This window comes from Limanda limanda, chromosome 16 (genome assembly GCF_963576545.1).
Source record: "Limanda limanda chromosome 16, fLimLim1.1, whole genome shotgun sequence".
NCBI classification, from domain to species: domain Eukaryota; kingdom Metazoa; phylum Chordata; class Actinopteri; order Pleuronectiformes; family Pleuronectidae; genus Limanda; species Limanda limanda.
In genome coordinates, this window is record NC_083651.1 from 14,016,321 (window position 1) to 14,028,117 (window position 11,797).

The 11,797-nt window shown below is 42.3% G+C and overlaps 1 protein-coding gene across 1 annotated transcript; it reads right to left on the minus strand.

The window, feature by feature from the left end:
- Positions 1 to 2,371: 2,371 nt before the first annotated feature.
- On the minus strand, positions 2,372 to 11,190 carry LOC133022255 (leucine-rich repeat-containing protein 58-like). The gene is made up of 4 exons (XM_061089289.1): positions 10,499 to 11,190; positions 5,561 to 5,689; positions 5,174 to 5,451; positions 2,372 to 4,756 (listed from the first exon to the last, which is right to left on the minus strand). Exons 1-4 carry the CDS (start codon positions 10,957 to 10,959, stop codon positions 4,575 to 4,577), a joined length of 1,050 nt encoding a protein of 349 aa, XP_060945272.1. The 5' UTR covers positions 10,960 to 11,190; the 3' UTR covers positions 2,372 to 4,574.
- Between the last annotated feature and the right edge of the window lie 607 nt (positions 11,191 to 11,797).

An 11,797-nucleotide genomic window follows, 5' to 3' on the forward strand; every position in this document is an offset into this window, starting at 1 on the left:
GAGCTATTTGTTTCGCAAGTTCAAAATACCAGTGACTCTTATTTGACTCATAACTTCCAGAGAGTCACTCCAGCCTGTAGCGGTTGAGACTGTGTCGATGGAAAAGCATTGTTCTCTGTGTGTGAAGCACCTCCGACCCCCTCCAGCCCAACCACGTCCTTGCCAGAGCCTGGACGCTCCCCTGTGACATGTCCAGGTTTGCCTGCTAACATACCCAGAAACAAATCCCTGTCTGGAACGCCACAGCTCCTCCTGCAGCGTTGCCATGGACCAGGATTATGGTCCCGATCAAAGCTTCCCAGCAGGTTCCATTCATTGTGTCTGTATAGTGAAGGAAGGGCCAAGCATCAGCCTCCTCTCAGTTTCTAAAAGGATCTTCCAGGTTGGGTGTTGAAAAGCAGCAACTGATGATGCAATAACTGGCAGATAATGTGTTGGATGAGCCAACACATTATCACTTATAATTAAGTTTTTCATATGACACATAACAGGTTATGCAATCAGTGATTTATTGAGGGCGTAATAACAATTATTACTTATAATGTGAAAGTAAGCGTTTTATTTTTTTCTAAACAAATATTATTTTGAGTTAAATGAGAGAGTTCTTCTCAGCTTTTCATGGATAATAAAGTTCCATAAGCATGGACGTGGTGTGATGTGGTTAAACGTGAACCCTTGACTTGACTCAGGATCCAATCATCTAAACTTTTCTTATTATCTCTGCTGAAAGGGTAACGTTTTCTTCACTCTGTTTGTTTGTCAGTAAGCAAAATTACACAAAAAGTACTCAACAAATTTCTACCATGCTTGCAGGAAGGATTCATTTTGGGAGTGAATCCGAATCAGGAGACGGATCAAGGAATATATTATTTTACTTACCTCAACTTTCATTTTCACAGTCGGGGAATATTTCATGAATCTTGACTAAGCATATTAAGGGAACTGATATATGTGTGTGTGTTTGTGTGGAACTGGCACAGCTTGATTTTAATGAAGAGATTGTTGAATAAGGGAATAACATGGGGTCATGATTTACCATCACATAGGATCAATGGCAGATGCAGAGGAATTGAAAGGCGGTAAGAACAAGTGGTAACATGGTAACACAGCAGTGGGTACATATTTTCAACTGCTACTTCTTTCCTTCCCTCTCTAACCCCCTCACCTCCATCGAGACCACCTCCCGTGCTGCGGCCTCCAACCAGGTTTTGTCCAAGTAAGAGTTGGATTTTCATCATTGTGCAAAAGCTGTGGCTGAAATTTGAAACATCTTACGTGTGAGGTCTGGTATGCATGTTAATTCACACTGGTTATACTGTGAGCTTATTTGTGCCGGTACGTCTCTGACTGAGGTGATAAGAGGCTTAGAGTATCAAAAAAACCTTTATGTGAAAGAACTGCGCTGTTTGACCAACTGATCACCACGGCTACTGTATGTGCGACTGGTGACCTGTTTCAAAATACGTTTTGCATGGCAGATACATACCACATAGATATATGGGACACAAAACAACACAATGAAACAATTAACTTGCAGAGTTGCAGACGACTAAGACAGGGAAAATAGCTTCCTTCATTAAAATCAATCCATTTTCCAATCTGGCTTTTATGGTCCTAAACTCAGGGTTTAATTTATTTTCTGTGATCCAGAGAAACCTCATGTAGAGCTGCATCTGCCTTTTACAACTCATTTCTTCAAGCATATCATCAGGTGCATCTCAGGTTGCATTTGTGACAGCGTCCCAGAACCAAGAAAACATGCCACATGCGAGCGTGCATGCTCATGTGCACACAAACCTACGTTAGTGCAACATGATCTACACAATCCATACGTCCACACAATGTGGACGTGTGGATCATTTCCTGGGTGCCTGCTGTTGCTGGAAGGGTCCTAGCTGCACATGTTTGCGAGAGAGTGAAAATTAAGGTGTACAAAATAAAGAAAAAATAACACAGGAACCCAGCTGTGACCATTCAAAACAACAAATATGTGAAACTCAAAAAGCATCGATGTTGCCAGACGGGCCGTAAAAGAAACAGCGAGGTGAAATGAAAGTTAATGGGATGGAAGCAGAAAGTGTGAAAGGCCGAGGGAGGAGAAAAAGTGGCTGGTGGCTCTTGGCAGGTGATGTTAGAGGATTAGCAGATTGGTTCTGGGTTACAGAAAAACTCTTTCAGTATTATTCAATGAGCTCACCTTCAAATGCAAATGAAACCCGGAGACATTCAAACGACTTCAACTGCTTCATGTAAACACACACAAACTCTCCGACAGCACAAACACACTGTGTCTATAAAACCATCATTAAAAACTTCACGTGAAATACTTATTCTATACATTTTGCAATGATCAAATCACACAATATGGGCATTTTAAGATATTACAATCAGTCTTTATTAATGTTATATATAACTGTACAGTCTACATACATTATCCGAAATGGGGTAATAGTACATACAATTAATATATATATATATTTATATATATCAATATATCTTCTGTGTAAGTGCCATCTATTTCTGCAGACATTTAAATATGTGTTTAACATTAGAAAAGGGATTTGTATAAAAGAAGTTCATTTTGTTATAAAAGGTTACTCAATCTCTTAATCGTGGTTAAGCTGATGAGTATAAAAATCACTTATAAAAAGGACTTGTTAAACTTGTCACATTTCAGGGTGCATAGATCACAGTTCTTCAAACTCTTGTCTCGCTGTGTTAAAGTCACCATTAGTAAGGCACTTGATATGCTCATGTGTAGATGCTACTGTAACAGAGGGGCGTCGCCGGTTTTCCTTCTCGCTAATGGACACTAAAATACCTCCCAGCCTCCCACACAAGCTGAAGGACGAAGCAGTGATGTAACTGGGAACAGAACCACCATCGTCTCGGTTCCTGCCTCAAAAAAAAGAAAAAAGGTAAACTACTTCTGGCTGCAGGCTGCGTTCGCTCACGTCAACTGTAAATGTTTATGTCCGAGAGAAAACCTACAGCCCCGAACACAAACATTAAAGGGTGCCACTGTGTTTGGCTGAATAGCTATTGTTTCGGAGCGAACACGGTTTCCCTGGACCTTCCCACATCCACTTCCTGTGAGTAAGCCTGGACAAGCATTCCTTCACACATACACACAGAACCCTTATTCTGGATCAATTTATAACAACAATGCTATAATGTCAAAATAATAAAACTTACAAGGTTGTGTTCAATGAGCACTGTGCTGAGGGGAAAAAAAATTAAATCTTGATCTGCTCAAATTATGTAGGACGGCCTAATTACACCACACACAGCGTAAATAAGGTCATCTCACACGTTGTTCTCGTTCGGTTCAGAGCACCGTGGTGACAAACTGGTGATTGTTTCTGTTGACGTACAAGACAAATCCCAGACATTTTTTTTTCTCAGTTAGTAGAGCAGCTTTGAAGTTCACTTGATCAAAGCACTTAAAAACCAAAGCTTGCTAGGTGTTTTCCAGTTGCTGGACAAAACCCACTTTGTTCATATCCAAACTCTCAGAGAATACAGACTAATGCACTTAATGGATAGAAGAAACAAAAGCACCAAGTGTTGTATTAAAGAGAACGTATGGTTCCCTGGAAAGGAAAAGAATCCTGCCGGTGCCTCAGTGTTCACAGTCCAAACAAGAGCTATACTGCCCTCTAATGTTCCACCATGACAGCAGCACTTTGACACAGTCATGAGTGTGGATTTACAGCTTCGAGGGAAATGATTCCTTTACTCGTTATATGATGAGGGAACTCATTTCTATCACACCATTTGTATAAAATGGTTGACATTTTTTCCAAGACCGCAGTAGTAAATGTTTTAGTGGCTATATGTACAGTACATCCAGGAAGTATTCAGACCCCTTCACTTTCGCCACATTTGGTGATGTTGCTTCCTTACGCTTTAACGGTCTGACATTTCAAATTAAGTGCAGCTGTCACATTTCTCATCTTTAAGATGTTTTGACATATTGATTGGAGTCAACCTTTGGTAAATTCAATTGATTAGACAGGACTTTGAAAGGCACACACTGGTCTATATAAGGTCTCACAGTTGCATATCAGAGTACAAAACAAGCTATGAGGATGAAGAATCGCCTGAGCTAAGACAGAGGATTGTGTCGAAGCAGAGAATTGGGAAAGGCTGCAAAAACTATCTGCTGCATTGAAGGTTCCTAAGAACCCAGGGGCCTCCAGGATTCTTCAATTGAAGAAGATGAGAACAACCAGACCTCTTCCAATAAGATAGTAAGGATGCATCAATTCTAAAACCGAGACTGATATGGTAATGTAAAACATCCACAATCTCATACAGGATAGCTTTAAACCAAAAATGTTCACTTTATCATTTCGGGCATTCAGTGACGATTGATGAAACAAAATGAATCTTCACAAAGTGAAAAAAAAGATTTAGGAGTCTGATTACTTTCTGAATGCACTGTATTAGTGTGTACTTGTATGTGCATTTATGTAAAGCCAAGTCTGACAGGCCAAGGCTGTGTCTGTATAAATGTTGAGCACAGTGACAAACTGACGAGGCTGGGCGTGGTCAAAGGTTCCTGTGGCGTGCTATCCCAGAAGCACCCTCTGAAGGCGGGTGCTCTCGTCTTCCGACTCGGCGTCGCTCTGGGGGTTGGAGCTGCAGGGAGAGGTGCATTCTGGGGAGCACAGGTAGTGCATGAGGGGCAGCCGGTACTTCCCACAGAAGTCCACAAATTTGATCTGGCGCACACATGAATCAAAGTAGACGCCTGGAGAAAGTGAAAAAAACAAAGTTAGGTTCAAGTGGCTGGTCAGTGACCTGAATTGTTCAGTGTTGAAAAATGGATACAATAACACAACACAATTAATACAATAAATCGCCATCATCACCAGGCAGGAAATGGTAATGGGAAAGACAAATACGGGAAATGGTATCACATTACTTCCCGACAAGAGATCAAGACCCTACAAGAGTCTACATGATAAAACTGATGAGTCACCGGATCATAAAAAGAAGAACACACAGCACATTTATGAAAAACAAGCTTTCCTCATTCATTTGTGTTCTTGTTCAAATGATTAGATGTTTACTTCTTAAGGTCTTTAAAAGTCTCCTATATTGAAGGATATATGACGGAGCTGCATTTTAGTATACCAATCATTACAAATCTGGATTTTTCTCTTACCGGCACACTTAGGGTTGGGACACTTGCTGGCCAGGTCCAGGTATCGCAGTAGATTTGAAGGCATGTCACAGGGGTAGTATTGAATATTTCCGCTCTTGACCGTACGTCCGGCCAATTCTAGCAGCGAGGGCGGGTCGTAGGTCATCTCCTTGACAAAGCGCACCACCAGTGGGTTGCCTCTGAGGCTGAGCTCATGCAGGTGCACCAGGCAGAGGATTTCCCTCGGCAGGTAAGTGAGCAAGTTGTTGTGGAGACTTAAAGATCGCAGCGAGTGGAGCCTGGGGCGAGACACAGAGGTAATGAATTCAAGAGGGCAATAACGTTCTGTACGGATGGGATACAATGCAGGTTGGACTGGAAGGATGGTGGTGGAAGACAGCAGTTTACCTGGTGAGTTGTGGGGGGACACTTTGGATGCGATTGTCACACAGGACCAGGTAGCTGAGGTAGGGCAGGTTTGCCACTTCCGGAGGAATAGCTGTGATGAGGTTTCCGCCCAGATACAACAGCTCCAGACTGACAGAAAAAAAAAGAGGCGGAGAAAATCAATATCACAATTCATATAGAATTTGAATGCGTTTTGGTCCCTGAATTCTCTTTCAAACGTTTATCTCAGTCAGTCATCATGTAAAAGTTTAACCTGTTAGAGTGCTTTACTGCATTTAACCCATTTGACGGAGGATACAATAATTGATGTTTAGATTTTGGTCAGTTTTTCAAACCTTTCTGCTTGCTGACTAATTTTCACCTACTCAATTGCAGAGAATGGTATTAGATGGTACAGTCGGCTGAGAGAAGTGGTGGAGCTCTACAACAGGTGACCCTTTCATTTCTTATATATTATGTAACAAGTTGTGGTTGTTTGCATGGTTTGCACCAGTTGCACGGTTTCTAGACGTGAAGTTTCAACACGTGCTGCTTGCACTATCCAGTCTTTCTATTTCAAGGGGTAACGATGCAGTCGAGGGGAATTGTTCCAACCCTAACCCAAAGCAAAATGACCCAAGCCCAGTACTGGTACACACCACAAGGGGGAGCTAAAGACACATGGTTTTATGCAAAATAATCCATAAAGTTGTGCCTATGTTTCTGTGTTAATTCTTAGAAAACATCACAGACAACGTACAGAGGTAAAAACACTACAAAAAAAACCAAATGATTTAAACAATCACCAGAGTATTATTTATTTTTGACATTTATGGATTTATGCATCATCCCTTCACAGATAGTTTGCAAAAAACAATACGTAAATTTTATATCAAGACAAACAAGATTATTCATGCGATGACCGCATCCAATGTATTTATAAGGCCAAACTGTGAAGTTAATTAGTTAGTTTTATTAAGACAACTAAAGGACCCTGGAAGGTTAATGGAGGTATGGAGCTCCCAGGAGGGTGATAGCGAGTGAACCGGAGAGACGGGGAGAGGGCGATGGATAGCTGGTCAGCGAAAGTAAGCCGTCGGGCCATCTGCCTGCAGGAACTGATGACACAGCGACTGCGGGACAGGAAGCCATTATGCTGTCCTTGGTGTCTGAGCACAGAGCGAGCTCCTCTGTGGCGGGAATGGAGACATTCATAGTCTGCTCACTGTCCTCACTGACACAAATCAGCCCCCAGCGATTACACTGGTTTATGGGGCGTATCAAGGACAATACACAAACTGTTTTTGCAAGTAAGCAAAATCTTTGGTGAAAGATTGGCTAAGATTTTGCTTACTTGCAAAGGAAAAAGACCCTGTGTCTTTCTGGAGTGTTTTTATCTACACACGCCAAGACAAGAGCATTCATATTCGGCCTGAATTCAGTGTAAATTGTTGTTATTTTAAGGAACTCTCTTTCATAAAGTTCTACCCCCTGCTTGATAAATGTGACAATATACCAAAGAGGCAGATTTTCAACATGAGGACCCCGCCCCACTGAGATTATTTTTACTTGCTCAAAGGTTTTCTAAGATGACCAAATTGGGTTTCTCTCAATAACACCCATTATTCTTTGCATGTAAACATCGAGCTGGAGAAGCAAAGTTAGAACTCTGACCTCAATCTACAGAATTTGAAACTCCCCCCACTTGTTGGCTGCTGTCCACCTCCTCTCCCACATGTCTCACTTTATTGGCTAAAGCTATCCTTACATGACCCTGTTTTGCTGCTTCAGCCAACAGCAGCAGCACTGGTTGGACCCTGAAACTATTACAAATGCACTCCTAAACATACCAATGGGAGCTTCCCCTCCTGTATTTCGTCAAGTTTTGCTTGTGTCTCTTGTACAGACTGTTTTGCAGCTCCTAAAGGTGAGCCCTTATTATATCTTATTTATCTAATATTTATCTAGATTGAGAAGAGAAAAAAACAAGTTAAAAAAAATAAATATGTGTTATTGCACAACTAGCAGCTATGCCAGCAGTCTGCTCTCCTGTGCATGATCATCTTTTGATTCAGAGGGGGCACAATGAGGATGGGCTCATAGACGAATAAGTTTAGGGTGTGAGCAGCTCGAGATGTTTGTTAAGTTCTTGAGACCACGTGACTACGTTCAGAGGCTTTCATCCTCTGCCTCTGACTCACGTCGCCGCTGTGAAAAGCCACACTGGTGTGTTTGTGTGTGATCAAATGAAGACGGTTGGATGTTTGACCTTTGGCCTACAAAATCAGACAAGTCACTGACTTGCTACTGTTAAACTGAGGAAATTATAAGATAGACACAGTTGGCTGACCTTTCTCGGTCAGCTTAGACGCTGCTGCTAAATACACAGTTGTAAAATTGGTGTCATTGTTCTCTTGTACATTTACTCATGACTTATGTTCCTTCTCCTCACAAGAGATTAGACCTACTTGTGTGCCTGTGTGGCCACATGTACTAACAGCAGTGTCTCTGCCTTTATTTGCTCCAATGCTGTTTTCAATATGTTTTTCTATACTAAGGAACTTTTGTTTCAAATGTTTTGCTCAACACTACTGGATTCCTCACATTAGTTATAACAGCCACTTTGTTCATGTCTCCAAACCACATCCTGATGGTTCCAGGAACCGTTCACAATTATCCTGCTTCCTGAATGAATCATGATGTTTACAGGATAAACTGACGGGAAATAAACATGCGAGATAGCAACAGGAATAAAACTGATAGTAATAAACACAATTTCCTTAAAATAAATTCTGAAACAACGTGTACCATGCAATTGATCACCTGAACATTGGCAGTTCTTCATTCTATTCACTATTTTTTAATTAAAGTGTTAAAGACTCTTGCTTGATTACAAAAGTGTGTCAACTCTTCTGACCTACATGAAACAGAAGTTTAAGTGTGAGTCAAGTAAACAAGAAGGTATTTAAAGCAGATGTATCACATAGATAGCAACAGCATAATAAAAGCTAACTTTGGCAAACAGCAACCGAGACGGCAAAGACAAAGACTCTTTAAATGTCAGGATGAACTTTGGTGTTGGCATTTCGCCAGAGGCCAAACATCATTGTGAAGATAACACTGAATGAGAGGAGGTTCAGAACCACTACTTACATGCCTTGTACATCTTCTGCATCTGTAATATATTATTGTATATTCTAAAACCTTTTCACTGACTGATCTTGTACTTTAGGTTCCTGTCTTTAGCTTTCTCCTCCAACTACTGTACTTGCTTCTTAATTTGCTTTATCTAATTGTTATGCACCAAATACCAGCCTTGTATGTTAAAAACCTACCGATTCTGAAATGTGCCAAATGTGGCACTGCAACTTAAAAAACAACTTTCAATCCTTTCCTGTTCTGCAAATTGTTTTCTCAGACATTTACTTAAAGTAGTTGTGTTAGTAGCTAAATCTCCCAAGTTGCGTGTCCGTAATGAAAGCATGACTATCAAATGCACCTGTACTTTGGTAGTTAGGTTTCAGATTAAATAAACATTATAATGACCTTTTGAAAGGGAAACATGCTTACACAACTCACGTGGGAAACACGGTGCCTAAAGCAACGATGTCGAGGTGCTTCTAAAGATGCAGCTTGATAGAAGAGTGGCGAAGGGCAAAGATTTTGATATTATTTTTTGAGAAAAAAAGTGGGGATCTGTTTTTTGCAACTGCATGATAAACTGCAATAACTACAATTTATGCATGTGGCTGAATATCAACAGTGTCCTTGAGATGTTTATGCCAAAAGGTATTGCTTGAAAACCTTATCGAGGATTCATTGATTATCAATGTGGTTGATCAATGCTAGCCGTGCCGGCTAGCATAACATAAATGTTATGTGGCCAGCCCCTATAACATTTGAAAACATGACTCATATCAATAAATGGAGTAAGTACATAAAATAAGCAGATGCACACTTCATTTTTAAGCAGGTAACCTGCGTTCCAACTATGTACCAATTAATATACATTTAGCAAAAGCAAATCAGACTGCACAGGAATTGTTTTAACATGACTGATAATAGTATTAAAAATGTCCAGTGTTTACGTTTTAGGTGGAAGGGGTCTATTGGCAGAAATTGAATATAAAATAATCCTACTTGTGTTTTCATGAGTGTGCTTCATATAAATAGACCAAATTAGCCTAGTACTGGCTCTTCATATTTAAATATTTCCATGTTTTTTACAGTAGCCCAGACGGGACAAACTAAACCCCTTTTGAGTTTTTATGACAACTAGCGGCTGCCTTTAATGTTTGGAAGGGGAGGCTGAGGAATATTCATCTGCAACATGCAACTTCACCAGTAGATGTCACAAAATTCTACACACTGAACCTTTAACTTCATACTGTAAACGAGGTGAACATGAATGGACCAAGTGGGAGAATGAACTGGGTGCTTCGTCTCCAATGTTCACGCGGAAAAATCCGCTAAGTTCAACTAAACTAGCAAACTAGCTAGCTATGACGAGTGATGCAAGGCTACAATAATTGGTCGATACTGTCTCAACACTTATTCTCACGTATAAAGATTGGTGTTGGGTTAAAGGTTCAGTGTGTAGAATTCGGTGACATCTAGTGGTGAAGTTGCATGTTGCAGCTGAATACCCCTCACCTCACCCCCCCTCCCTCCTTCAAAACATGAAAGAGAACCTGAGGTAGCCTCCAGCTGTCATAAAAACTCAACCGGGGTTCAGCTGGGCTACTGTCAAAAACATGGTGGCCTTCGTAGAGAGGATCCACTGTAGATTTAAAGTATTTAAATATAACGGGCTCATTCTAGGCTAAAGAAAGCAACACTTTACAAATTAGATGAAAACATCACTAGGATTATTTTATAACGAATTTCTGCCAATGGATAATTTTCACCCAAATCTGACACCCTGGACCTTTAAGTCACGGCGGGTCGGTGTCTACCCACCTGGTCAGGTTCTCGATCTCCGCAGGTATGCTCTTCAGTCGGTTTCCGCCGAGCGACAGCGACTGCAGCCGCGGCAGCTTGGTGCACTGCAGCGGGATCTCCGTGAAGCGGTTCCCGCTGAAGTTCAGCACCTCGAGCCGCAGGCAGCCGAACTCCTTGGGCAGCGACGACTCGTCCAGACGGTTGTTCTTGGCGACGAGGGTCCGCAGGCTGCCCAGCCGCGTGATGCCCTCGCAGATGGCGGACAGTCCGTTGTTGCTGATGTCCAGGAGCTCCAGGTCGCAGAACACGGACAGGGACGAGGGCAGCGAGAGGAGCCGGTTGTGGTTCAGGTACAGCTGCCGGGCGTCCCGCTTCCTCTCCTCGCTGACCCCGTCCGGGCTGAACGTGCTCAGGCTGAGGCGAGAGAAGTCCAGGACTCCGTCGCCCACCGCCGCCGCTGCTCCTTCGTGAATCTCCATTTTGAGTGATTTACCGTGAATGTAAAAGTGAACAAAGTCCTCGCAGGAGCTGTGCTGGCGGCTCGACGCCCCCCGTCGGACCTCGGGTTAGCCCCAGGAGTTGTTGTGTATGTTGGGCCAGGAGCTCGAGAACTCTTCTCTGCGACCGCCCGCAACGTTTACCCGCATCTCTGGTGAGAACCTGGGTCTAGTTGAGTCCTGGTGGAACTACGGCGGCTCCGCAGGACTCCACCGAACAGACTGACCACAGATCAGCACGCAGCCTCCGCAGCTGTGCTCCCAGAGGAGGGACGCAGGCTTCCTGGCTTAGTGATTGGACAGTACCCGTAGTAAATCACGCCCACCCCGACGCTGATTGGCTAATCCTCCAATCTGTCATAATACAAAACTTCACATAAAGAATCTATAAAAAGTTTATTGGAATGTTTTTTTATGGCGTTACTCAACAATAGCTCTGGTTGTTGTTGTTGTGAGTACGTTAACAAGTTTCCCAGCAGTACGGTGGCCGGCACGCCGACTGCCCTGCTTCCATATGCGATTATGCAACCTCCCTCCTCGGTTGCATTATGCAATGGTCCGCTTATTGAGATGTGCATAGAATGAGAAGGAGGCGCAGGGTTGGGTTCGGGCCAAATGCATAGGACCAGGCAGCCATGCAACCTTAGAGCAAATTGCACTACATTATATCACGTGTTCTGTGCAGTTTCAAGCAAATGTGTAATTATTTTAGAATCAAAAAAGTAAAGCATCCCACATAATATGATGCACTGTGGCTGTTAAAACATCCAAAAGTATATGAATATGTATATAACTGTTCCAGCCAGAGCAACTGAAACAC

Coding starts and splice junctions, on each gene's coding strand:
- LOC133022255 (XM_061089289.1), bottom strand. CDS start 10,959: ATGGAGATTCACGAAGGAGCAGCGGCGGCGGTGGGCGACGGAGTCCTG. Junction 5,452..5,560: donor GTCCCCCCACAACTCACCAG/GTAAACTGCTGT, acceptor GTCTCGCCCCAG/GCTCCACTCGCTGCGATCTT. Junction 4,757..5,173: donor TCCCAACCCTAAGTGTGCCG/GTAAGAGAAAAA, acceptor CACTTTCTCCAG/GCGTCTACTTTGATTCATGT.